The sequence below is a fragment of the Diabrotica undecimpunctata genome, chromosome 4 (assembly GCF_040954645.1).
Source record: "Diabrotica undecimpunctata isolate CICGRU chromosome 4, icDiaUnde3, whole genome shotgun sequence".
NCBI classification, from domain to species: Eukaryota; Metazoa; Arthropoda; class Insecta; order Coleoptera; family Chrysomelidae; genus Diabrotica; species Diabrotica undecimpunctata.
The window spans coordinates 130,302,164-130,326,622 of record NC_092806.1 but is presented as its reverse complement, the minus strand read 5'-3'; the positions used below and the strand labels follow the sequence as shown (position 1 = coordinate 130,326,622).

Sequence of the window (24,459 nt, the reverse complement as noted above, 5' to 3'; positions counted from 1 at the left end):
AAAATTATTCAGACTTATTTTATACAATAATATAATAATATTTATATTACTAATTGATACTATTTTTAAACTAACAAATCAGAGATAAAATTATATTGTAACATACGACCCTTCAAAACAGGATATAAATAGACACATTATCTTGTCTTTTTTTATCTATATAATCTTTGAGATGCGGCAAAAAATCAAAAAATTACCTACGATTATTATCTACTATGAAATAAACCTTATCATTTATCATTGCATGGAGTAGGTATACTAAAAGTTAATCGACCTTAAACGCTAATTGACAATTTTATAATGGTTTGTATCTTTACAAATGAATTCGTTATTATGTTTTTCTTATGAATGATTGATTATACTTAAGATTAACTATTTATTTGACACATGATTTCCTAATAAAATCTTAGATTTACTTGTTTATTAGCAAGAACTGATAAAATGGTTGAAATTAAATTGATTTAGTTTTTCTTTATAATAAAACTTTTGATTAAAGTACTTTCCTAAAACAACTAATCCATTCCTTTTGAAAAAACAGAAACAAAATAAAGCAAATAGTGAATTTTAAAATTATTATTACTTCCTTTGACGGAAAAGATTTGATTTCACATTTACAGCTTCTTACTGAGTCGCTCCGATGAGTCCTAAAAGGACGAAATACGTATAAGTGAATTATTGAGGCACTATACGTAAAATCAAATCTTAACTGTATTTTTAAGAAACAAAATTGGTTTATCAAATATTTCATTAATCTAAGTAACCCATGTAGTTTTAAAAACTAGATATTCAATTTTCTCTTCGAGATCTTCAATATTCTCCTAGTTTGGTGTTTTATTTTTTTGCTTTTAAAAGCCGTCTGTTATGAACCTATCGTACTGCAGCCAGTTGGCTTACTTTACATCTTTTATGCATTCATGATACTTATTCTCAAATCCTTGTAGAATTCGGAAATCAGCTTGTACAGGAGATATATGGTTGACTGTTTCAGATCCTTGGCTACAAAGTCTGTAATTGAAACAGCCCCATTGTATAAAGGTGTCTCCGTGTCTCTTCACTGGCTAATGCCCCGTAAGGAAGCTTGATATGACTCTGAGCTGATGACTACTTGTTTTTCGCAGTTCGATATACATTTTTCCACTTGCAATGAGAGTTATGTTGTGTTTAAATACATAATTTTTTCGGTTGCAAGCAGTGATTTTTGGCAATCCTACGGTCGGCCCTGCATCAAAGTATTTTGTAGCTGATGTTCTTCAGAGGTAAAGGTCCCGTCATTTCGGAAGGCATCTAATTTGCATATTACGAGGCATGTCGAAATTGTATAAGAACCGCCTTTGAAGTTGGTCATTGGTTATTGAAATTTTAACTAAATGACAGTGGCGCGCACTATTTAGTAGATACAGCTAAAACATGTTATACTAAATAAAGGCGATTTTTTAGTTTTCAATAATTTTGAACATATAGCCAACATTTGAAAAATGATCAGTAAGATATTTGATGGGACAAAAACAATAATACCTTCGTAATACGTTTTACTTGAACAAACAAACTATTATTATTGTACAAAATAATCATTAAGTTCTGAATATTGATAAGTTTAACAAAATGGATTTTTAAAATAGCAATTAATTGTCAAGCGTATTTTCCAAAATATCAAATACCATACAATACCAAAATATTAAAGAGTGAGGATAATTATATGCTAATGAATGGTCCCAATTACATGTACCTAGAACTTCTACCTGATTTAATTATTTTTTTGGAAGCCTTTTAGTGATATAATAAAGTCATGTAAACATAAATATTCCTGTCTTTGGGAAAGGCCTAATTTCATGGACCTACCCGATTTAAGACTGGGTAGGACGAAAGACGATCTTTAAATATATATTAACGATATAATAAAGACTAGGGCCTGCGTAGCGCAAGCCGTAGGATGCTTGCCTCGCACGCCGGTGGTTCGGAGTTCGAATCCTACTGCTGGCAAGAACAACTAGACATTTTTAAAAATGTCTATAGGCCCCAGGTCGACTCAGCCTGAATAAAATGAGTACCTTGGGTAAAACCAGGGGTAATAATAGGCGGTTGAAGCGTAGCACTGGCCATGTTACCTTCCTTGTATACCGTAGGACCTAGATATAGCAGACTATCCTGCTATACTCCCAAAGCCGCGAAGCGGTATAAAACGGGAGACTCTTATTATATATTATAAAGACTACCGTCAATATTGCTGTTCTTCTAAAATATATGCACATCTAAATTTGTAAATGAAAACTTTAAAGATATAAAATTAACTCCATATACATACTCTTTAAAAATTTATATAACTAATGTGAATGTTTCAAAGAAGAACAACAAAATATGGGCACAAGACCGAAAAACATGCAAGGGAATAGTAAACGCGGCAAATACTCACGACGAGTTGTAACGCCATTGATAATGATGGTGATGACGTAAATAATAATTCAAAATGATTGGTATGTTGCAGGAATAATTCTGCAAATTTTAAACAGACAACATAAAGAAACAAAAAAGTACATTGAGAAGTAACTCAAAGCGATAGTAGAAAATTAAAAAATAAATAAATAAGAGCTTTCTACGAAAACAAGAGCCTATGAACTCTTTCTCCATATATGAATGATGACGATCTACTACTAAATGAACTAGCTAGGGGAATAATGATAATTTGGTAAAATTATTTTACAGTAAATGTGGTTATTATTTTACAAAAAATTATGGTAAATAAAAATGAAGTAGTAATGGAAACACACCATGGAAGTGTAGATGATCACATAGTAATAGAACTATCTACAGACCAAGAAGTAGTAAACAAAATAACGAAGTAAACGTAATAATAGCTAAAAATAACGACTGTAACGAAAGTACAGAGAATACGATATTTAGGAAACATCGAAGGAATGAAAAATGAAATATGACGAAAATGGTATTCTCGACACACCCAATACAAAAGAGAAGCGAAGGTAGGCAAAATGGGGTACAAGAGCAGAGTATAAAATATAGACAAATAAGTAACATTGAGAACTAAAAGTAAAAAGTGTTGAAACATTGAATTTGAATATCAAAAATTAATACTAAATGCATTGAAACTCCTTACCTGTTGCTTCAGCAGTCTTATTTTTTAACATTAGCAGAGTATTCATTTCACTTTTTATATTTTCAAAATAATTATACACATTAAATATTATTTGACGACCCTGCTCTTTAATAACGTTTTTTTCCGTCCATTTTCAGCAAGATTGTTTGAAAAGAAAATTATCTAATATTTAACACACACAACTTGTTCTCAACTGCACTGCTGCGCTACTGAATATTGAAATGATTTACTTCTAAGGCGTGGCTTAGGTAGAAATTTCAAATTTTGATCTCTGTCCAGTACGATAATATGCAAATTAGATGCCTTCCGAAATGACGGAACCTTTATATTCGTAGAATTAAAATGTTTAAATTTCCACCACTACTGAATATTCCTGCATCCAATCCTTCCTCAGTTATATACCCGTCTCTGTACCAGGTATAACTCTTCAGTATGGATTGAGTGTTTCCTCTAGCCTATCATAGAAAAACAATTTACCCACTTTTTATTCTAAATAATTTATGCAAATATTTCTTACAAAAATCTTAATCTTTACTACTTATCGCCAGGTACAATCGCTAACAAATAAATTTTAATAGGAAAAACCCGAATCGGTATTTTAATTTCCCATGTACATTGTTTCTTAAAACTCTAATACCTATATTTCTCCTTTCAAATCTCATGAGGATTGACAGTTGTTGAAATCACTTTACGCATCCTTGCAACTATTGTAACTGATCATCTCTTAGATAATGTGATTACGCAATTACCTTTTGAATTACCGTTTATATATAAATATGTCGATGACATCATATGTGCAGTTCCATCTTATCACATCAATACCACACTAAACATTTTTAATTCATTTAATAAACATCTTCAGTTTACAATTGAAACTGAGACAGATTTTAGTATACCATTTTTAGACACAAGAGTAATAAGAACAAATGATAATATTTTGACATTGGATTGGTACCAAAAGCCGACAGCATCAGGCAGGTATATAAATTACTATTCAAACCATACTACCCGTCAAAAATATAATACCGTACTATAGTTTATTTTTATGAACGAGAGAGTAATTAGCATAATTTTAACTGGTACCTCCGACCACTCCATGGGCGTGCTCAAGATTAATTGAAAAATTACTTTGAATAATTGTAAAAAATAAATGAATTATTTCAGTGTTATAAAGTGTTATGTGTATGTAAACAAAAGTGACCTCTTTTATCACACACTATATTAGAACTGACTGGCCTACATTAAAAAGGGTTTTAAAAAATTCACATTTTTTTTAATTTTTAAAAATTACAAAAGAGAAAAAGAGTTTTTAAAACCGTCTAAGGTATGTTAAATAGATGAATAAAAATATTAATATAAAACTTACAGCTACTTGTTACAAATCCAAATCAGATTCAGAAGATGAACTTTCAGAACCAAGATTTATAATAACTGGCTCGATCATTTTATCAGTAATATTGTCCAGCTTCCACATTTTTTCCTCTTCTTTAATAGTGTGATTTACTGCCTTTTCCCAGTTTTCAGGTTTTACATTATTTACGGCCTCCAAAAACAACTGTTTAACATCATGAATTTTAAAAGTGGTATTTTTTCTTGAAACTTCACTCTTTATCTGTGCCCATACCAGTTCAATCGGGTTTAATTCACAATGATATGGTGGGGATCTAAGTACTGTCATTCCACGATTTTTGGCAATTTCATCAATTTCGTATTTTTTAAATTTTTCTTTATGAAGGGCACACAACGAATAAAGTTCCTTTCTTATAGATCCGGGATGGTACGTAATATTTTTTGAACTCAGCCAATTCTGCAAGTCTTTTTTTAACCACTTGGTTGTGGGCAGTCCTTCTATAAGTCTGGAGTGATAACTTGCATTATCCATTACTATTACACAGTTCTTAGGAAGAAGATCTATCATTTGTTCGAACCATTCTTGAAAGACATCAGCGTTCATGTCTTCATGGTAGTCACCGGTACGAGTTGATTCAAAAGTTAATAAACCACCTTCAACAAAACCGTCTGAACTGCCAATGTGTACTATTATCAGCCTGCGTCCCTTTCCTGATGTGGGTTTAAACCAGTAGATAAGTTATTTACAAAAGCGTGCCTTTGACTTGTAACAGTTTCATCCTGCCAAAATTTATTTGGTGTATGACCCTCGTTGATCCATGTTTCATCAAGATAAAATATTTTTCTTTTTTGGTTTCTCATTTCCTTTATGGTTCTTAGAAAATGTCTTCTCCATATGACAATATCGCTTCTTTCTAATAAAATAGACTTTCTGGGATTCTTTTTCCAGCGGAAGCCTATTTCTTTTAAAAGTTTCCATAACGTACTTCGACTAATTTCTGGGTAATCCTTATCATCTCGAACTGAGACAAGAACTTTATCCAATGTTGGAAATTCTTGTCTAAAGAAGAATTCATGCACTTTCCGTCGAAGTCCTTCTTTAAAATGATATTCTATTTGAAATTTTGGTTTCCCTGGAGCATTACGTGGCATTTGAAAACTACCACATTTCTCTTCTTTAATAACTCTGTAAATCGTAGATTTCCCAACACCAAGTGTACTGCTAACTAACTCAACGGTCTCATCAACACTTTCACATAAACGTTTGTCTGTAAATGATTTAAAACAATTAAATATTAATGTTTTTTCATTAACTGTTAAAGGACCAATTTTTCGGCGTTTACACGGCACTTCCAAATTTTCCATAACACTAGTATACACAATAAACTGCACCTTGCAACTGAAGTACCTACTTTTAGTGAACTGTTAAGAATTTTGAATACGCCACTTGGACCTTCCTACAAAATGGAAAAACCCACTATCACATTTTCTGTGGAATAAGTTTAGAAGGTAATTATCTAGTCAATTACTGTCGTAGATTCCTGGAATTAAAGAATTAAATGTTTGATTGTTGAAACCCTTACTTCGTGGAATGCACTCATTTCAGATAAAATAAAACGTTTTATTGTATCTAAAGAATTAAACTTTATTTTGCAAATAGGTAGGTATTTATTAAACTTTTATTGGTTATATATAACCAATAAAATAAACATCTTACATTTCTTGCAAATTCATTAGTACCTGTTAACCTCCATCACTCCGACACTGGCAACTTTATTTAGGGATTAGTAACCCTCAAAACTATTGTATTCTATTCTGCTCCAATCTTTATACCTGGTGGTCATAGTCAATTTAAAATTGTTTTCCTATATACTTCTGTAAACTTGTTGACAAATATCTGTTTTTCATTGAGTCACCCGTATCAACAGTTTAGGGATTTGCATACATAATTTATTGTTTTATTACTCTCTCATACATAAAAATACACTATAGGTATGAAAAACAGGATAATGTCCATTGTTGATGACAACTTTTTACAAAAAAATCTGAACATAATATACAAAATTTTTCGTAACAACGGATATCCTAAATAAATTAAAAAAAAACTGATTTACAGCACTAATTTCTATGACGGTCCCGTCCATGATGATAATAACAAATCAATCAAACATAAAAAACTTCCCTTTAATAATGGTCTAACTCATTCTGTCATATCTATATTCAAAAATGTTCCTAATATTAGTATAGCTAAATATAATACCATGAACAGCAAACAACTATTTTCAAAAATCAAAGACCCAGTACCAACCTTATATAAAAGTAATGTCGTTTATGAAATACCATGTTTAGGATGTCAAAATAGCTATATTGGTCAAACATCACAATGGCTAAAACAACGCATCACACAACATAAAAGTGATTGCCGCTTGAGAAAAAATACTTGCGCAGTGGTTGAGCACTATGAAAACACTGGTCATATGCTAGACTATAACAAAGCTCACATTTTGGCACAGACTGATAACTACAAAAGTAGATTATTTCTTGAAATGTATTACATTAACAAAAATAAAAACACTTTAAATTATAAAACGGACACTGGACAGTTAAGTAACATATATTGTAACATATTGAACAAAATTTATAAATATTAAAAATAGCCAACATTCATCTTAATAACAACTAACCTTAATAATTCATCAAATAAATATTATTCTTCTAACTTTTCTTTTATTGTTATTTTTATTTTTACATTTGAAATAATTTTAATTTTTTATCGTATAGCTGTAACGAACGTGCTTAAGACAATTTAATCTTGACATTCAATATTTCAAATACTTCAATGTCAGTTTTTATTTGCGAAATCTTTTAAATTCTGTGAGTGTTTTAAAATGTATTTGTACGCCATTTTTTGTAATGTTCAAATTGTTTTTAGTTTACTCATGAGGAAGCTTTTAAATAAATTGCGAAATATTGAGTAATTTAGAAAAAAGAAAGATTTTTATTATAGACCACTTTACCCGATAATTTGAACGTATTTATAAATTATTTTTTGGTCGAAATAATCACTTCTAATATATATATATATATATATATATATATATATATATATATATATATATATATATATATATATATATATATAATATATATATATATCCACTCCATCTGTACATTAATAAAAACATTAGTTTAAGTAAATTTAGATTACATAAAAGTAACGTTTTTTAGGAACAATACTAACCAATCTAGTGAGTGGTGCTTTAATAAAGGCAACAGGTAACTGGAGTTCATGCTTCTACTTCTTCGGTAGCGGAGGGGTTATATGGTGTATTTTATGGCAACTTCTGTGCTATTCAGAACCAAGCACGCATCCATTTATAACTGAAAAAGAACTCGAATATTTAAAAACCAAAATAGGTTAGTATAATATTGATAGACTGACAAGTATTTTATAATTTATAGTTTATTATAATTTATTAACAACTATTTACAAAAGAATAAATATTTCCCATTTGCATTTTAGATTCAGTTGCAAAAAAGAGACAACCTACTCCATGGAAGGCGATCTGGACATCCCCACCGATATGGGCCTTGGTGGCAGCACAATTAGGTCACGATTGGGGATTTTTCACGTTGCTCACTGATCTACCTACTTATATGAGCGACGTTTTAAAATTTAGTATTGTGGATAATGGAATCTGGAATTCGATTCCCTATCTGGTAATGTGGATCTGTTCAATGTTCTCAGGATGGTTGTGTGACTTTCTTATTACTAGGAAATATTTGAAAATTAGTTTCGCGAGAAAATTGTTTACCATAATCTGTAAGTATAATTTTTTATTTAGAAAAACTAATATATTTTACTAGCAAATGAAAAAAAATGCAGTTGACAAAAAAAATTGTAATAAAATTCAAACAAAATCAAAGAAAATATCTTATTTTAATATAATATATTATTTTACAAGGTAAGAATAAAAATTTGATACGACTAAAACTAACTGAGTAACACAAAGTGTTTTCTACGCCACAAGAAAGTCGCGGAATAAATTTATTTGATTTTGAAAAGAACTTTTTATGTATCCTACTGCTAATTCCAGCTAGAAGAAGTCCAGTTTTCTTATCTATTTAATATTGAGGTATACTCAATTGTGTTTACAAAAGTAGTCAGGGATGTGTGGTGGAAACAGTGGCCAGACTATTCTTGTAAATTTTTATATATCTAAAAATGTTGAATTTGTTTAGGCATATTACTAAGTATGGAAAAAGAAATACTACGACTATGGAAAATAAAATACTAGGCAGAAAAGAAAGACAATAATCTAAGGCAGTGTTTCCCAAAGTGAGGGTCGCGACCCCCTGGGGGGTCGCCATGAGGTACTAGGGGGGTCGCCGAACATTTCCAAAATAAGACAAAAGCACCACTTTGTTAGATCATTTTATTTCGTATTTCATATTCATGTATTTTTATTTTAACAACGCCGTAAATAGAAATTAACAATTAATTATCAGACGAAATATAAAACTAAATATTAAAGTCTGTAAAAATAAAAGAGTAAAACAAAGTCAAACATTATAATCTTAATGAGAGCTATGCGCCTGTTTCTGTGAAACTAATCTTTCAAATCTAGGCTGTGTATTTGAGACACACACAATTATATCATTTTCAAGTACGAGACAATTAAATTTTTTTTATGATGCTATCTCCGAGATATATAGCTATAGACGAGAAACTTAACTCACACAAATATGATGTTACAAATGGAACCAAACATTTTACAGCTTCACTCGCCAACTGGGGGTATTCCTGCATCTTTTCGGTCCAAAATTGGTCCGAGTTCTGGGAAAAAAATTGGAGCTTCAACATTCCATCACTTGATATTTCAATAAGTTTTTCTTTCATGTTTATTGGTATTCCAACATGCTGAAAGGAATCGGCTAAAAACGGATTTAGTATCCATCTGCAACTATCGTAACTGTTTTGAATTTCTTCGGGGAAATAATCACAGAGCTGTTGTTTTAAATTGAGCAAAGTAACATGTATGTCAGCAAAAACTTGTTTAAAATTTGTAGCACTGTAATTGGATACATTATCCATAATTTCCTGAAGGCACTGGAATGAATCGAGTTGTTTTTTGCCAAGTGAGGTCGACCATAAATCGATTTTTCTTAGAAACGCCTTAATTTTATCTGTGGCTGTAATTATATTAATGTCGCGACCTTGTAAATTACTGTTCAAAATATTTAATTGCTCGAAAATATCAGCAAGGAAACCTAGTTTCAGAAGCCAAATAGGATCGGAAAATTGATTTTCATATGGGGACTTCTCATCTTTCAAATACATTAAAAGCTCTGCTCTTAAGTGAAATACTCTTTTTAAGACGTTGCCCCTTGAAAGCCACTTTACTTCGGTGTAATAGAGAAGATTTTCAAATAAAGCACCCATGTCCTTGCAAATTTTTCTAAAAATACGGGTCTGCAAAGCTTTTCCTTTAATGGAATTTACAACTTTAATGATGGTTTTCATAACACAGTCCATCTCAGGAGGTAAAACTTTAGACGCAAGAGCTTCTCGATGTAAAAAACAATGTCTCCATTTGGCATTAGGCATTATTTCTTGTAATTTGACGACAAGACCAGATTTATGTCCTGTCATAGCTTTAGCGCTATCTGTGCATATAGCAATACATTTACCCCAGTCAATATCTTATTTACTTGTACGTTTCACAAAAGTGTCGAGTAAACATTTTCCAGTGGTATTGGTCTCCAATGGAAAATAAAATATCTTCTTGAATGCCATTATTTGTATCATATCTTACAAACGTAATGAATTGGGCACAGTTAGATATATCTGTGGATTCGTCCATTTGAAGAGAGAAGTACATGCATTTATTAAGATTTTCCACAACTTGCGCTTGAATATCTTCTGCCATATCACTAATTCTTCTTTGGATAGTATTATTTGACAGAGGTATTGTATTTAATTTTGCAGCCTCTCTCTCCCGACACATTATATGTACCATTTCAACAGCTGCTGGAAAAATCAGATTTTCAGCAATTGTGTGCGGATTACTAGTTTTGGCAACACGATAAGCAACTTTATAACTTGCTAATAATGCTTTTTCATTAGTAGTGGTTGCCAAGGGAAAACTGTCTTGCTGTTTGTGAAGGACGTTCAGCTTTCTTTCAAAGAATTCTACGGGCTTGTCTTTTTTATCTGGATGTTTGCTATTTAAATGTCGAAGTAACTTTCATGGCTTCATGCTTTCTTTTGACAAGACTTGTCCACAAATAACACATTGTGGTTTATTGGAAATAACGGTAAAACTATATTTAAGATATTCATCAATGTAGAATCTGCTTTTCTTTTTATTGCTGCTACTGCCACTTTCAGACGTAGATGGTTCTGCACTTCTTTTTAAAAACTTATTTATAATTTATAATTTATCTTAGACGTAAATACGTAAACGGGAATACGTAAGTCGTAAAATATTTACTCATTACTCAACACCGCGTTCGCCACCATAGGCTGTTTGGATTCGAACTTACAAGCTTAAAGAAACTTAGATCAAATATGGGAAAAATATACAATAGATATCCTTGCCATTTAAGAAACGAAACAACTGGAAAATAAATAATAAGATTAGGAAAAGAGTATCCCGTTTAAGAGTGAGGGTATCAAGAGATATCTTGGAGTAGAATTCATGGTGACCAAGAAAGTAAAGTTATAGATTTTTAACCAACAACAGACCGAATCTGTTACTTGAGAGTAAGGAGAAAGTATTGAAATATCATTAACAAATATCATTACCATACAAGTGCCCACTGAAGATCAAGACTTAGAAATCAAAACAGAGTTCTATAAAAAGTTAAGCACCCTAATAGAGAATATACAGTAATACGATATAAAAATTATCATTGAAGACGTGAATGCGAAAGTCAGAAAAAAGGAAATATAGAGAAAAATAACAGGAGGGTGAAGTTTGCATAAAAAATGAAATAAAAATAGAAAAGTTAATTAAATTTGCTATAAAGAACAAAATGAAAATATCTAGCACAAATTTTTGTCATAACGATATTCAAAAGGTAACCCCCAATGGAAAAGTGGAAAGTCAGATAGATTATGTCCTAATAGAAATCAGACATAATTAGGACCGAAGTATTTTGTAGTTGATGTTTTACTGGTAATTCTGCTTCTTATCTGAGGTCTTTTATTGCCGTGTCACTTCCTATACCAGTGTACAACTGTTATGTTTCGTCAGTCTGTCGAGTTCCTCTCGAAATTTCCACACTAGCTTAGATTTCATCTGTTCCGCTTCAGTTCGAAAGCATTCAGTTAATTTCTTTTGTAATTTTAGACCCGCTCGTATGCCAGGTATAACCCTGCAGTCTGGGTCGAGAGTTTCTCCTGCCCTATCTCTCTCGTCTACTTGGAAAGGTACATTATTAAGGTTTTTTCGCAATGTATAATATCCCATCCTCCCATTTCCCTTTATAGTTATATGTAAAGGATGGATGAAGAGTAGGGTCTTCATAGCAGACAATCGTGTGCCTCTCATAACCCCTGTTATCCGAAGCAAACAAATCTTTGCACCTTACTTAGTTTGAGGATGGCACTTTTTTTACACATTTAGCCAGCATACCACTAATGCAATTGTAATTGTTGGTTTTACCGCCATATTATAAATCCATGTCTGGTTTCAAACCTCACATTTTTTTTTCATGAGTTTGTCTGGCTATCATTAATGTAATTACCACTTTATTGGTTATTCCTTCTATTTGCCAATTTCAAGTAAGCCTTGATTCTATTATTATCCCAAGAAACTTTTCTTCACTCACCAGATTAAGATATTTACCATTTAGGATTGGAGGACAAAATCCCTCTTAATTCCTTCTGAAAATTTAATGATTTTGAAATTCTGGGGACTTTGGGAAATGGTAATTCCTAAATTTGAAGTCCATTTTGTATTGCATTATATACCTGATTGTGGTATTAAATTTGCCGCAGAGTATGATGCCTATAGTAAGTCTTTTATAAATCCAGATATAAGTCCAAACCTGGTGATTCAAATAAGTTTTGCCCATTTGGTTTTGTCCTGGTTCTTTACTTCTTTTGCCATAAGCCATTTCCCCCTAGAAGCATACATTATAGAATCTGAAATCATACACTTTTTGTCGGGGGGTGGTCAAAATGTTGGAAATATACTTAGCTTCTAGAAGGTCGGTAGAACCGCCTTCCAGCCTCGATTATGCAGGATACTCCAACGTGGTAACAATGATATACAAGATCACACACAGGGGATATTCGGACACCATCGCCGTCAATGTCAAAGACCTACCTGCTTAAAAAAACACCCTTCTCAACCATAAATTACCGGCCGGACCAGCCTGATTGGGACGAAACGTATTCACATCATTCAGCCGATGTCACATTCAGGCACAACTGTGACGCATTTTTGAACTTTCTCACTATGACTGACTCCTTCCATTCCTTTGTTCCTTTCTGTTCAGTCTTGACCCTTCTTATTCTGTCTTATATTTTTGATTGCTCCTGGGCAACATGCCTCCATTCGTTTCGCCTTTGTACTTGTTCCTTTCTCTCCAACGTTCTCTTCACATATATATGCATTGCTCTCCACCAATCTGACCACCTAAGCATCTCCTACACTAGTTCAGTAAATGATTGCACTCTACTTTCTAGCTCCCGTTTAAGCAGGCTCATCTCAGCTATCCATTTATCACATACAAATAGAGTGTGTGAGACAGTATTCGTTATTTCACAGTATAAGCATTTGTCATATTTAGCCTTTTCTATTATGTAAAAGTATGCCCTGAAACGACCATGTACTGTGAGCATCTGCGTCAGAAAGTAATCCAAACGCCAATGCCCGCAGTCCATCCTCTTCGCAGTTTAGGAATCAGCGACTTCGTCAACTGCGCCACTCTTATCATCTCGTAGCATTCTTCTTGCCACACCATAATAGAACTCTGCCGTTCTTCCTTTTTTTTTTGAACATTCTCTTGCTACGTCTTCATTTTTTCTCTCGTATACTTTTCATTTTTCCTTCACCAGTATGGGCATTGGCATACACCTCTGCAGAGACTTATGCACATGCCACCCCCAACTGATTCCTCCTATCTGCTCGTGTAAGATGTCTTTTGTACGCCTTTATTAAAACTGCACTACGCCAGAAAGGCGCCGCGTAGAGGCAATCGATTGGACAACAGAATGAAGGACCCCTTCTCCTCTCAGTTTTGGACAGTCCGATGTTGGGCATGATCTGGCCGCAGCTCTTTGAGTCACCTCCTTTACGTGCTTCCCTCACCTTCCGTTTTGACTTAGAGTCATACCTAAATATCTCACGCATTTCTTTGAAACCACTCTCTTTCCTGCACATTTGAATGTTTTCCTTGCTCCCTTGAGAATTATGGCCTCAGTCTTACCTGCAGGCAGTTCTAGGCCATGTATTTTCATCCATTTACAGGGGTTACACTCCTTCCGCATTGTTGGCTCACAACCCCGCCATATGTCAAATTCTACAGCGTGAGTCCTAGGACTGATCCCTGCGGAACACCAAGGGTCACATCAACCACCACTTCTTTTTCTACTATAATTTTTCTCTCTTATAGATAGTCCGAGACCGAATTCATCAAGAACCTTGGACATTTTCTCTCTCATAAAGCCGTTATTAGCCCTTTCCATTTTAATGTGTTAAAAGCATTCCGGAAGTCAAACAACAGTAAGATCACCCACCTCTGGTTAAACCCCACCCCGCGCAACTCCCACAAAACTTCCATCACCAGATCCACTATGCTCCTGTTCTTTCTAAACCGTACTGCCTGGGTGACACCTCGCCTGACTCTTCAATGACTATGTGGATTCGCCCTCTTAGAAGCCTCTTATATAATTTACCTATGCACGACAGAAGGCAAACAGATCGATACTTGTCTTCCCCCTTTGGGAGTAGCACAAACTTCGAGATCTTACAATTTGTCGGAAATCGCTGAGTTTTAAACAGTGCATTCATGTGTTCCAAATGCCACGTCGGCTCCAGATTTCCAATACGTTTCACCGCTTCTGGTGGTATCCCATCGAGTCCCGGAGGCTTTCGTGTCTGTCAACGTGTCAACGATTCGTTGAGTTCATCTATGGTAAAAGATACAGCTCGTTCAGCTTCGGTGTTTCACTGCTCTCCATGCCAAAGGCCGGATGGAAAGAACTCTCGGGTAACTTCAAGCTTCTTGTCCAGTAGCATTATATACAGAGCTGAGCTTGAACGGGTTTATTACGATTTTATATGGCTGACCTCAAACGTCCTCATCCAACTTGCCACACAGTTCTCTCCAGTGCCTCATCTTCTTGGCTCGGATCTTCCTGGTCAGTTTCTTTCTTTGTGCATTGAATACTATATCAAGTCTGGTAGCTTCGGTTACATCTCCTCTACCTCTTGTCCTCGTAGCCCATCTTCTAATGGCAATGCATTTCTTTTTTTTTATTGACGATCTCTTCGCAAAACCAATAAGGCATTTTTCTTTTTCATATACTCTGTTCATGCAATTCTTCATTGTTTCTCTTATCATTGATTCGAGTCCTTCTGTCGGTGTTGGTTGGCATCTTCTCCTCTCTATCATCCATCTAGGGTACTCATCAAAGTCAGTCCGTTTTATCTCCACCTCTGCTTCCTATTTGGTTCGCTGATAACGCCACGTTGGAATCATATACTAGGCCTTTCTTTCCTCCGGGTGTTCAAATAGGTAGATGTTTACCAAATGCCTATATGCATTAAAATAAGATATTTTTGTGTCAGAAGGCAATAGATAACAAAAAGTAAAACACAAAAAAATGGTTTAAATAGATATTGATCTAAGTTTATTAGTAGCACCTGATTGGCAGTAATAAATAAAAGATTGAAAGAATTAAAAAAATGGTAATGAAAAAAGTATGTAACTAAATATCAGCCCGGAGGCCTGAAAAACTATTTATATATACGGAATGGCAATAACTATTGCTGATTTCAACACAACTAAAATACCGCTGTTAAGTCTATGAATTTTGACATCCATGTAAATTTATGTATTTCGTTTAGCATAAATGAAACATTTATTCTGTCACTTGTTATAGAATCAAAATAAATGCAAAAGTCATAACATAAAAAGTCTTTCTATCGTTAAAAATATATTAAGAATTACCACATATACTATAGCCATGCACAAAATATAATTAAGAAAATAAGAAATATAATTAATAAAGAAAAATTAAGAATAAATATTTTTTAGCTTCTATGGGACCTTCAGTATTTTCAATGGCTGCCTCCTACTCTGGATGTGACAAAAATCTAACTGTTACCATGTTTACCTTAGCCATGGCTTTCAAAGCAACCTTTTATTGCGGTTTTAAAGTAAATGCATTAGATCTTGCGCCAAACTATGCAGGAATTGTTATGGCAGTTGTTAACGGCTTGGGAGCTATAGCAGGTGGAATAGCACCATTTTTGGCAGGAGCTCTAACAGAAAATGTAAGTGGGCTTTTTCTTTTTTAATTATTAAAAAATTTGAATCAAGCATAAAACTGTTGTTTTCTTAAAAAGTTTCTCCTTAAAATGTATTTACGCTGAAAGTTAACATATAACAATATTTGTTTTAGCATACATTATTGGAATGGAGAACTGTATTTTGGATGACGTTTGGCTGTTATACCATTACAACAATTATCTATTGCATATGGGGCACTGCTGAAATACAACCATGGAATGATCCTGAAAAATATAAGATGATGAAGAAATTTTCAAATACTAGTTCCAATTTCACAAATGATGATATTCAGACAACAGAAAAAACGGAAAATGTATAAACAGATAGATAGATTATTATTTTAAAAGTATTTTAAACATTCAAGAAACATTAAACGCTTAGTTTTTTTCGTAGCATCAAATAATATATTTATGATAATATATTTTGTCTTGCTTTCTACAATGTCTCACATAGTGTAATGACTTGCAGAAATTACAAACAAAACAAACTAAGCTAAAACCGATATATTATAAATTACAAAAAGAAAGTAAAATAAAATAAAGACTAATATACAAAAATATGAAGAGACATTTAAATGGAAAATTTATTTAAAGAAATTGGTCATAAATACGATAAATGCAGAAAGTTCTTTGCAGAATTTGTTTTTAAGGGAACTTTTACTTTCTAAATTTTCAAAAATCGGTTTTTGTTGTTTTCGTAAAAACAATCCTTAGTATCAAAGAAATACTGTCTTAAAATTTTATTAAGAAATTCGAAACAAAAACCAAGTTATAGCTGTATTTATAACGATACGCACCTGAACTAAAACTCGTTTATGTACAACAACGTGCGCCCCGCTTCACCTTTACACCAGCAACTAGACAATTGCTTTTTAAAACTTATAAAAGCGAGCACATGTTATGTATTATTAAAATTTATTGAAAATTATTATTTTAATGATTGGAAAAGATGCCTACATTTAAAAAGCAGTCGAAGTAAGGGGACGCATTGAAATAAGCATAATATGAAAAGAAAATTCAAAGGGAATCAGTTTACGGCAGAAAACATATCTGAATTACTAAGTTCCGAGTTAAAATTGGAGATAAAATTAAAACTTAGCACACCAATCTCAGTTAACCAAAACTTTTTTGATACTTTTTATATACGTCTACAAATTAAACCTCTAAAAAGTAATAAAAAAAAACCCACCACCTTGTTAGTACAGGGGTAAGTTCGCCCAAAATAGTCGTTTTTTTTCGAAATTTTTTTAGAATCGTGTATAGGCTTTAACAATATAAAAATAATTTAAGTTTTTAAAGGTGTATTTATTAGTTTTAAGTGTCACGAATAGAATCTAGTTAGAATTCAAAAAAATGTCACAGGCAGGTAGAAAAACGCCATAACAAGCCAAATCAAAATAAATATTTTGGAAGAAACACTCTGCAGTGATGAAAAACAACTAAAAGTGTTAAAAAATTTTTTCCATACATCAAAGCATTGCTAATAATAGAAAGGAAAAATACGGTCATAAATATAATATTTTTTTGTTCAATATTTAGAAATTCTTTTTTTTACAATTTAGAAAGTAAAAGTCCTCTTAACATATCTTTTATTGTATGTACCTTCTTTAGCTTGTAATTTAAATTTTTTATAATGATGCAATGTAGATTTATTAATTTTTTTATATTTATTTATTATTTTTATTAATAAAATGTTTAAGATATATCAAAAGATGGATGTGTTTACCTTTTATTTTATTTAGCATTAAAGCAAAATAGCTTAGGGTCAACATCGTGAGGATGAGCGAAAAAATAAAATGATAGAATCTAGTATAATATTACGATTATTTCAACGATGAGGAGCAGAAGAAAAAATAGGTAAAGCAAGATGAACAGGATAAAAAAATATATTTCATTGTTACAAAATAACGATTAGATTACCAAAGAAAAAGTTCACCCAATAACAAACTAGAAATATATATATATATATATATATATATATATATATATATATATATATATAATAACGGATTTATTACGGCTGTCGCCGCTTCTCCGCCCCCAATTTCCATCTTTTTCTGTCATATGCAGTTGCCTCTTCTAAGTCTCTTGCCGCCATTGCTTCATCAATATCGTTGTGCCAACTTTTCCGTGGTCGTCCTCTCTTTCTTCTTTCAGGAGGGATCCATTCCAGTACTCTCCTAGGCAATCTGTACTCTGGCATTCTTTTAACATGTCCGAACCAGATTAATTGTTTTCTTTCTATGTCATCATTGATATTTCTCTCCATTTTTATTTCGTTTCTTATTTGTTCATTTCTAACTCTCTCCAGTTTCGATCTACCGCAGCTTCGTCTCAGATAATCCATTTATGTCGTCATAAGTTTGTTTCTATTAGCTTTGGTGACGTCCCATACTTCCGAACCGTAAAGTGTAATACTTTGGACTATACTACCGTAAATGTGTTTTTTGGTTTCTCGTCGAATTGCTTTTTGCCAGAGAAGAGAGTTTAAGGCACGGGTCGCTGCTCTGCCCTTGTTTATTCTTTCCCTGATTTCATCTGCGCTATTTTCCTTCTTGTTGAAAATGACCCCCAAATATTTGCAGGATTGCACGCCTTTGATTTTGTCGTCTTCCAAGACTAGGTAACATATTTCATCTGTTTTCACCGAGAGATATTCACATTTTGTCATATTCATGTTCAGACCTGCCACCTCATATTCTTCTTGCAGTTTTCTTACCATATAGCTAAGATCGTAGCTGTCTTCGGCAATTACTACCTGGTCATCCGCAAAGAAAAGTGTATATAGCTTGTTTTCTTCCACCGTTATTCCCATGTTTCTACATTTTTTAACCCATTTCACTAAGGATCTGTCCAAATAGATTTTAAATAAGGTGGGTGACAGACAGCAGCCTTGTCTTAGTCCTTTTGTTGTTTGAAAAGGAGAGGTGATTTCTTGTCCCATTTTAATTCTTGCAAAGTTTTGTTCGTAATATTTTTGAGTGGCGTTAATAAGAATTGGGTTTATTTTCAAGTTACCCATTTCTATCCATAGTTGGGAGATCGGTACACTGTCATATGCTTTTTCCAAATCTATTAAAGCTATATGAGTTTCTCTATTTCTCTGCACTCGTTTTTCCATTGCAATTTTTAATGTGAAGATATTATCCATAGTGGAGCGTCCGGTCCTAAATCCCGCTTGTTCTTCGGGTTGTTTGTCTTTAATATCATTTTCTATCAGGTTTCGTAGTACTTTTGAGTATAGTCGACCTATATTAGCAATCACTGCGATCCCTCTATAGTTTTTAGGATCCATCTTTGTGCCTTTCTTATGTATTAGAGAGATATACGATTGTCTCCATTCTTCCGGAACTTCTTCTCCGTTTAAGCATCTTTCGAATAATTTTCGGATCATCTCAAACAGTTTTGATGATCCATACCTAATCAACTCTGGATGTATTCCGCCTGGGCCTGGAGATTTTTTAAATTTCATTCCCTTAACTGCTTCATTCACTTGTTCTATTGATATTTCGATTCTTCCTTTTACTTCCACTTGTTCATTTGTCTGTTTAAACCTTTCTCTTCTCTCTGTTAATAATATCTCAAAATGCTCTACCCATGTGTTCTCTGGTATTCTATTTATTATGACTAGGTTTTTTGTCGTTGTTCTCATCGTTTTTATAGTTCTCCAGGCTTCAGAGCTCTTTGTTCCTCCTATATGGTTGTCTAGGTAATGGCATTTTTGTTCCCATGTACTATTTTTCTTTTTAACCACTTCTCGTTTGACTTCTTTATTCAAGTTTTTATATTGTTGTTTTGTATGTTCGTCTCCCTGTTGTAATAACTGTAGATATACTTCCTTCTACAAACTAGAAATAACGATAAAATTGATGGAAATCTCGAGTACGATAGCATGATTAACAGAGTGAATAATAGAAAGAAATTAGAATATATGCGTTTACACTTTATAGTCTTTAACTGAATAAATTGAGTAGGAGAGAACTTTTTGTCTCAAGTTGGTCATCCAGAATTATATCTGTATTTTTTAAATTGTTAATTTCCATAAATTGTAATAAGGATACCTTAAGGCCTTTATTTTAAATGAGAATAATTTAAAATTCTTCATTAAAATAATGATTATGGTCTAGAAGATGAAGTGCGTACGTAGAAACGTTTTTTTATTATTGGAAGCCCTTTTATGTTCTGCTATATATTTGTTAAAAATTATACCAGTTTGTACAACTTAGTCGCCATATTTAAGTTTGTATACGCCACTGTAGAAGTGCTTTTTCTTTAGACTCTTGTTGTTCTTAATATATTTGCCTAAGTTGTTGTTTGTTCTAAAAGCTGGTGTTATTCCTTTGTTTTTTATGTGTTTGGCTATTTTTGTTGATATTTTGCCTGCATATGTAATCGAGCCGAAGGTACTGGGTTTTTTCTCTGGTGGTGAAAATACTAATTTCAGGGCTTAATTAGGTATGTAGTTTATCATTTAAAATTTATTTATTGTTATTTGTTTTATTTTAATTTGCTTAATGATATTCAATTTTATCTGGAAGTTGTTTTTTAACATGGGAATTTCTATTGATCTATGTAACATGCTATGGTAGGCTGCATATGCTGCTATGTATATATATATATATATTGAAAATAAACAAATATTCCTGTAAATTGGCCTTTATTTTACAAAAATACACCACAGAAATAGATTTGAACTCGAAAACATAAGTGTAAAAATAATTCTTCTTGACGTTGCAAAGTGTCTCACTGTGTCCCACAGTGGCCCACACTTAAGCCTACATACAACCATATGACATAAAAAATACCAAAGTTATTATAAATGTTTAAAAGCTAAAAAGTCTAAAAAGCTTTTTCAAACCATTTTTTAATAATAAATTTAATAAAATGTTGCAGTTTTTTTAATACACCCTAAAAATAAAGTCTTAAAGAATCAATTGCGATTTACAAAATACCTCTAGATTGAGACCTCTGTTTGGGCAAGTACAGTTATTTAAATAATCGCTCTCCGGGATAAACAAATTGAATAAACTAGTTGGTCGATCTATTTGAAATTTCACACACTTTAATAACTCATTTACTGCCACAATTTTGAGTAGATATATTACATAGCTTTATGCAAAAACCTAGATATTAACATTTAACTACAAAAAAGGGCTTCTTGCTATAATTTCGGTCACTTATCTATGTATTTTAATTTAAAAACACTTTAAATAAAGAACTTTTTATGATCTACAACCTTTATTTGAACAATTAGAATGTATAAGAAACGTTTTATAGGCAAAAAATATTGTTTTTCACTTTTTAAGAGTGTTTAAAGAAAAACAAAGCAAAATCAAAGCTCTTCACGGACTATTCATCAACTACCCTTCATATACCATTTATTATTTCAAATATCTGTATAAAAAAATTTCAGCTTATTTTCTTTCTTGACTGGAATATATTCTGAATGATGGACTGAACGAAGTACTTTGAGTGACATTACTCAAACAGCAAAAAATGGTGTCTTACATAAAACACGACGGAAATAATTGAAGCTGAATAGAATGTAATTGAGATGAACGGAAAAGTTCAGTACTGTACAGCGAAGGCAAATATAAGTGACCACTGGGTCGGTAATAATAACAAATAATTCAGATTAATGCGCGGATACAATTTAACAAGGTAATAAACTTACCGGCATGCTGTAGCTGTAAAACAGTATCACTTGTTTGGCGTTTATAAATTGAACATCTCTCAACTATTGTTAAAGTTTCTAAAAATGGCACGATAAAGAAGAATGGATAGTCTACTTGTATTTTCGATTTATAGAAATCTGATCTAATTCCCAACATATTAAAAGGATATGCAAAACATGTTTTTTCTTTATCAATTTTTTTATGAGAACTTCCAAGTAGTATTTGCATCATCTTATTAATAATTCTCATTAATCTATAGTTAAGATTATTATCTACTGATTTTGCTATTTTTCTTGATTCGCTGTGATAAATGGTGTTTTGGTAAATCTATTTAAATTATTAAATTTTAACGATATTTAGTAGTACAATCACAGTGCAATATAAAATAATATAGAAGATCTAATAATTTTATATTATACTGCAAATAGTAAGTACTTAGTAAGAATTTTTATCAAGAAAATTTAAATCAGTTTTAATTCTTCAACTAGATATTGCTTTTCATCTAGCAAATTAATAATATATTCTAAAATAGTTATGCCCCTTCGGTCGATGTTTTCAAAAGTTTTAGACGTTTTAGATACTCAACGAAAAATATCATTTTTCTGAACATTAGATAATATATTTATCCCCAGATTTACACTCCCTTTACTAAGGGAAAATTCACTTATCCCAGATACCTACGATATCAAAAGGATTTAGCTCTGGTGAGACTCTTTCCATGTTATCGAGCCCTAGGTGACTTGGCACGTCGGAGTATCTCCCAAAAATTTTCTTACTCATCTAGATGTTAAGAGTAGTACTGCTTTATATATGGTCTTATAGAGATGTTCATTAAGACCCAGCTGCTTTATTTTCTCTAAGAGGCTCTTCGGAATAACTCCAGTAGTAGAGAGAATAATAGGTATCGTCTGAGTACTTTCTATTCTCCATTGTCTTCTTATTTGTATTTCCAGATCTCTGTACGACTTTTTTCAGGTCGTTATTGTAAGGTATCGTCACATCTATTAGTGTTGTCTGTCTAGTAAGTTTATTAACTAGTATGAGATCAAACGCCTTGCAGCTCTCCATAAGATGTTGGATGGTTTCTTGGGCTTGACATCCATATCGGCATTTATCGTTTTGAACTTGTGGGTCTTTGACAATATATTTCAGGTAATTTTTAGTTGAAATAACCTGATCTTAAATGGCAAGTAAGAAACCCTCTGTCTCGGGAAGTCGGTTTTTATTTGTTTATTGTCAATTTTTCTGCTTGCTTTACTCCGAGATATTTGTACACGTCATTTTCACCCATTGCGTCCATGTTCTGGCCATCTTGTATATCGAAACCCCTGGGCTGAACCGTTCCTCTAACTATATTTAGTATACGGCACTTGTCCAGTCCAAAATGCATACTGATATCATTTGAGAATGTTTCCACAGTTTTCAGCACTTGATACAGATGGTTTCGACTGGAAGCCATTAATTTCAAATCATCTATATACAGCAGATAATTAAGCTTCGCTACAATAGTATTGTTATTTTTGATGCTAAAACCTAAGTCAGAGGAACGTCAAAAAACTGTCAAAGTGTTTAGACGCATTTCAAAGTTTCTCTTAAAAATTTAAATATTTAAACGATTATTTCTTCAGTTCTGAACATGTAAATAGTGAATTATATTAAAATCAAAATCATGTTCGAGTCTAATCTAAAATAGCTCGCAAAGAAGTTAATTTTATAGTGGTTTAATAACTTAAGAAAAGTAATTAAGTATAAAAGTGAAAGTGATTTGTATACTGAATATTGGAATCGTGAGTAGATAAAATATAGTTTTTTCATCTATTTGGATTTATATATATTTAAGTAAACAACTGCAATCAGTTATAAGTATTATCCAATTTACATGAAGTGGTATCACAACGAAAGCTGTAAAACAGCACCGGTTTTAGTCGGATTTTAAAATCCATTTAAAAGATGTCATCTTCCAATCAGCTACCACAAAATGCATCATACTCAAAAGCAGTTAGTCAACCACGTAGTATATTAATCTCAAGCAGAGATCAAGCTATTTTGTTTAACACTCTAGAGAATTGTACAATTAATGACTATCTTGAAGGATTGAGTCAGCATATAGAACCGAAAAATATAATTTTCGCATCCCGTATATCAAACGGTAGAATATGCATATATCTATCATCCAAAAACCTAGTAGATAAATTCATAGCAGAAACAAAGAAAATAATAGTAAATGGAAATATACTAGAAGCGAGAAGATTAATAACTCCATCAGTCCGCTTAATTATGTCCAATGTATGTCCAAGCATACCTTCTAACATAATAATGGACGAATTAATAAAACTAGGTTTAAATCCTCTCTCAGACATATCATATCTACGGATAGGAGCAACCAATCCTGCCTTTAGTCATATTCTAAGCTTCCGAAGACAAATTTTCGTTTCACCTTTTCCAGACAACTTTGTACTACCTGAATCTTTTATTATCGAGTTGGAACAAACATCATACCGCATATTTATAGCCCAAAACGAAAATTGTTTCAAATGCAAATTAACTGGACACCAGGCAGCTAATTGTCCAAATATTTCACCTTCTAACCATCCTCACAATGATAGTGCAATGCAAACAGAAATAAGACAAAATTCATCAATAAATCGTACTCAACAAGATAATCTACAAAATACTTCCGCAATCTCAAATACCACTCCCTCCACACTTACTACGTCTTCTCAAACCACATTACAAAGAGTAGCAATCCCAAATTTATCAATAAACCAAACCCAACAGTGCTCACTACAAAATACAT

The 24,459-nt window shown here is 32.5% G+C and overlaps 2 protein-coding genes across 2 annotated transcripts in view; both read left to right on the top strand.

The window, feature by feature from the left end:
• Positions 1-17,692, top strand: part of LOC140440011 (putative inorganic phosphate cotransporter) — a 31,277-nt gene extending 13,585 nt beyond the window's left edge. Inside the window, exons 5-8 of the mRNA XM_072530243.1 lie at positions 7,688-7,876; positions 7,983-8,282; positions 15,734-15,972; positions 16,101-17,692. Coding sequence (XP_072386344.1) covers positions 7,688-7,876; positions 7,983-8,282; positions 15,734-15,972; positions 16,101-16,307 — 935 coding nt within the window. The 3' untranslated portion in view covers positions 16,308-17,692. The remainder of the gene's footprint in view (positions 1-7,687; positions 7,877-7,982; positions 8,283-15,733; positions 15,973-16,100) is intronic.
• A 4,285-nt stretch (positions 17,693-21,977) lies between these two features.
• LOC140440010 (putative inorganic phosphate cotransporter) overlaps positions 21,978-24,459 on the top strand; it is a 32,886-nt gene continuing 30,404 nt past the window's right edge. Inside the window, exon 1 of the mRNA XM_072530239.1 lies at positions 21,978-22,089. Within this exon, the coding sequence (XP_072386340.1) occupies position 22,089 (1 nt within the window). The 5' untranslated portion in view covers positions 21,978-22,088. The remainder of the gene's footprint in view (positions 22,090-24,459) is intronic.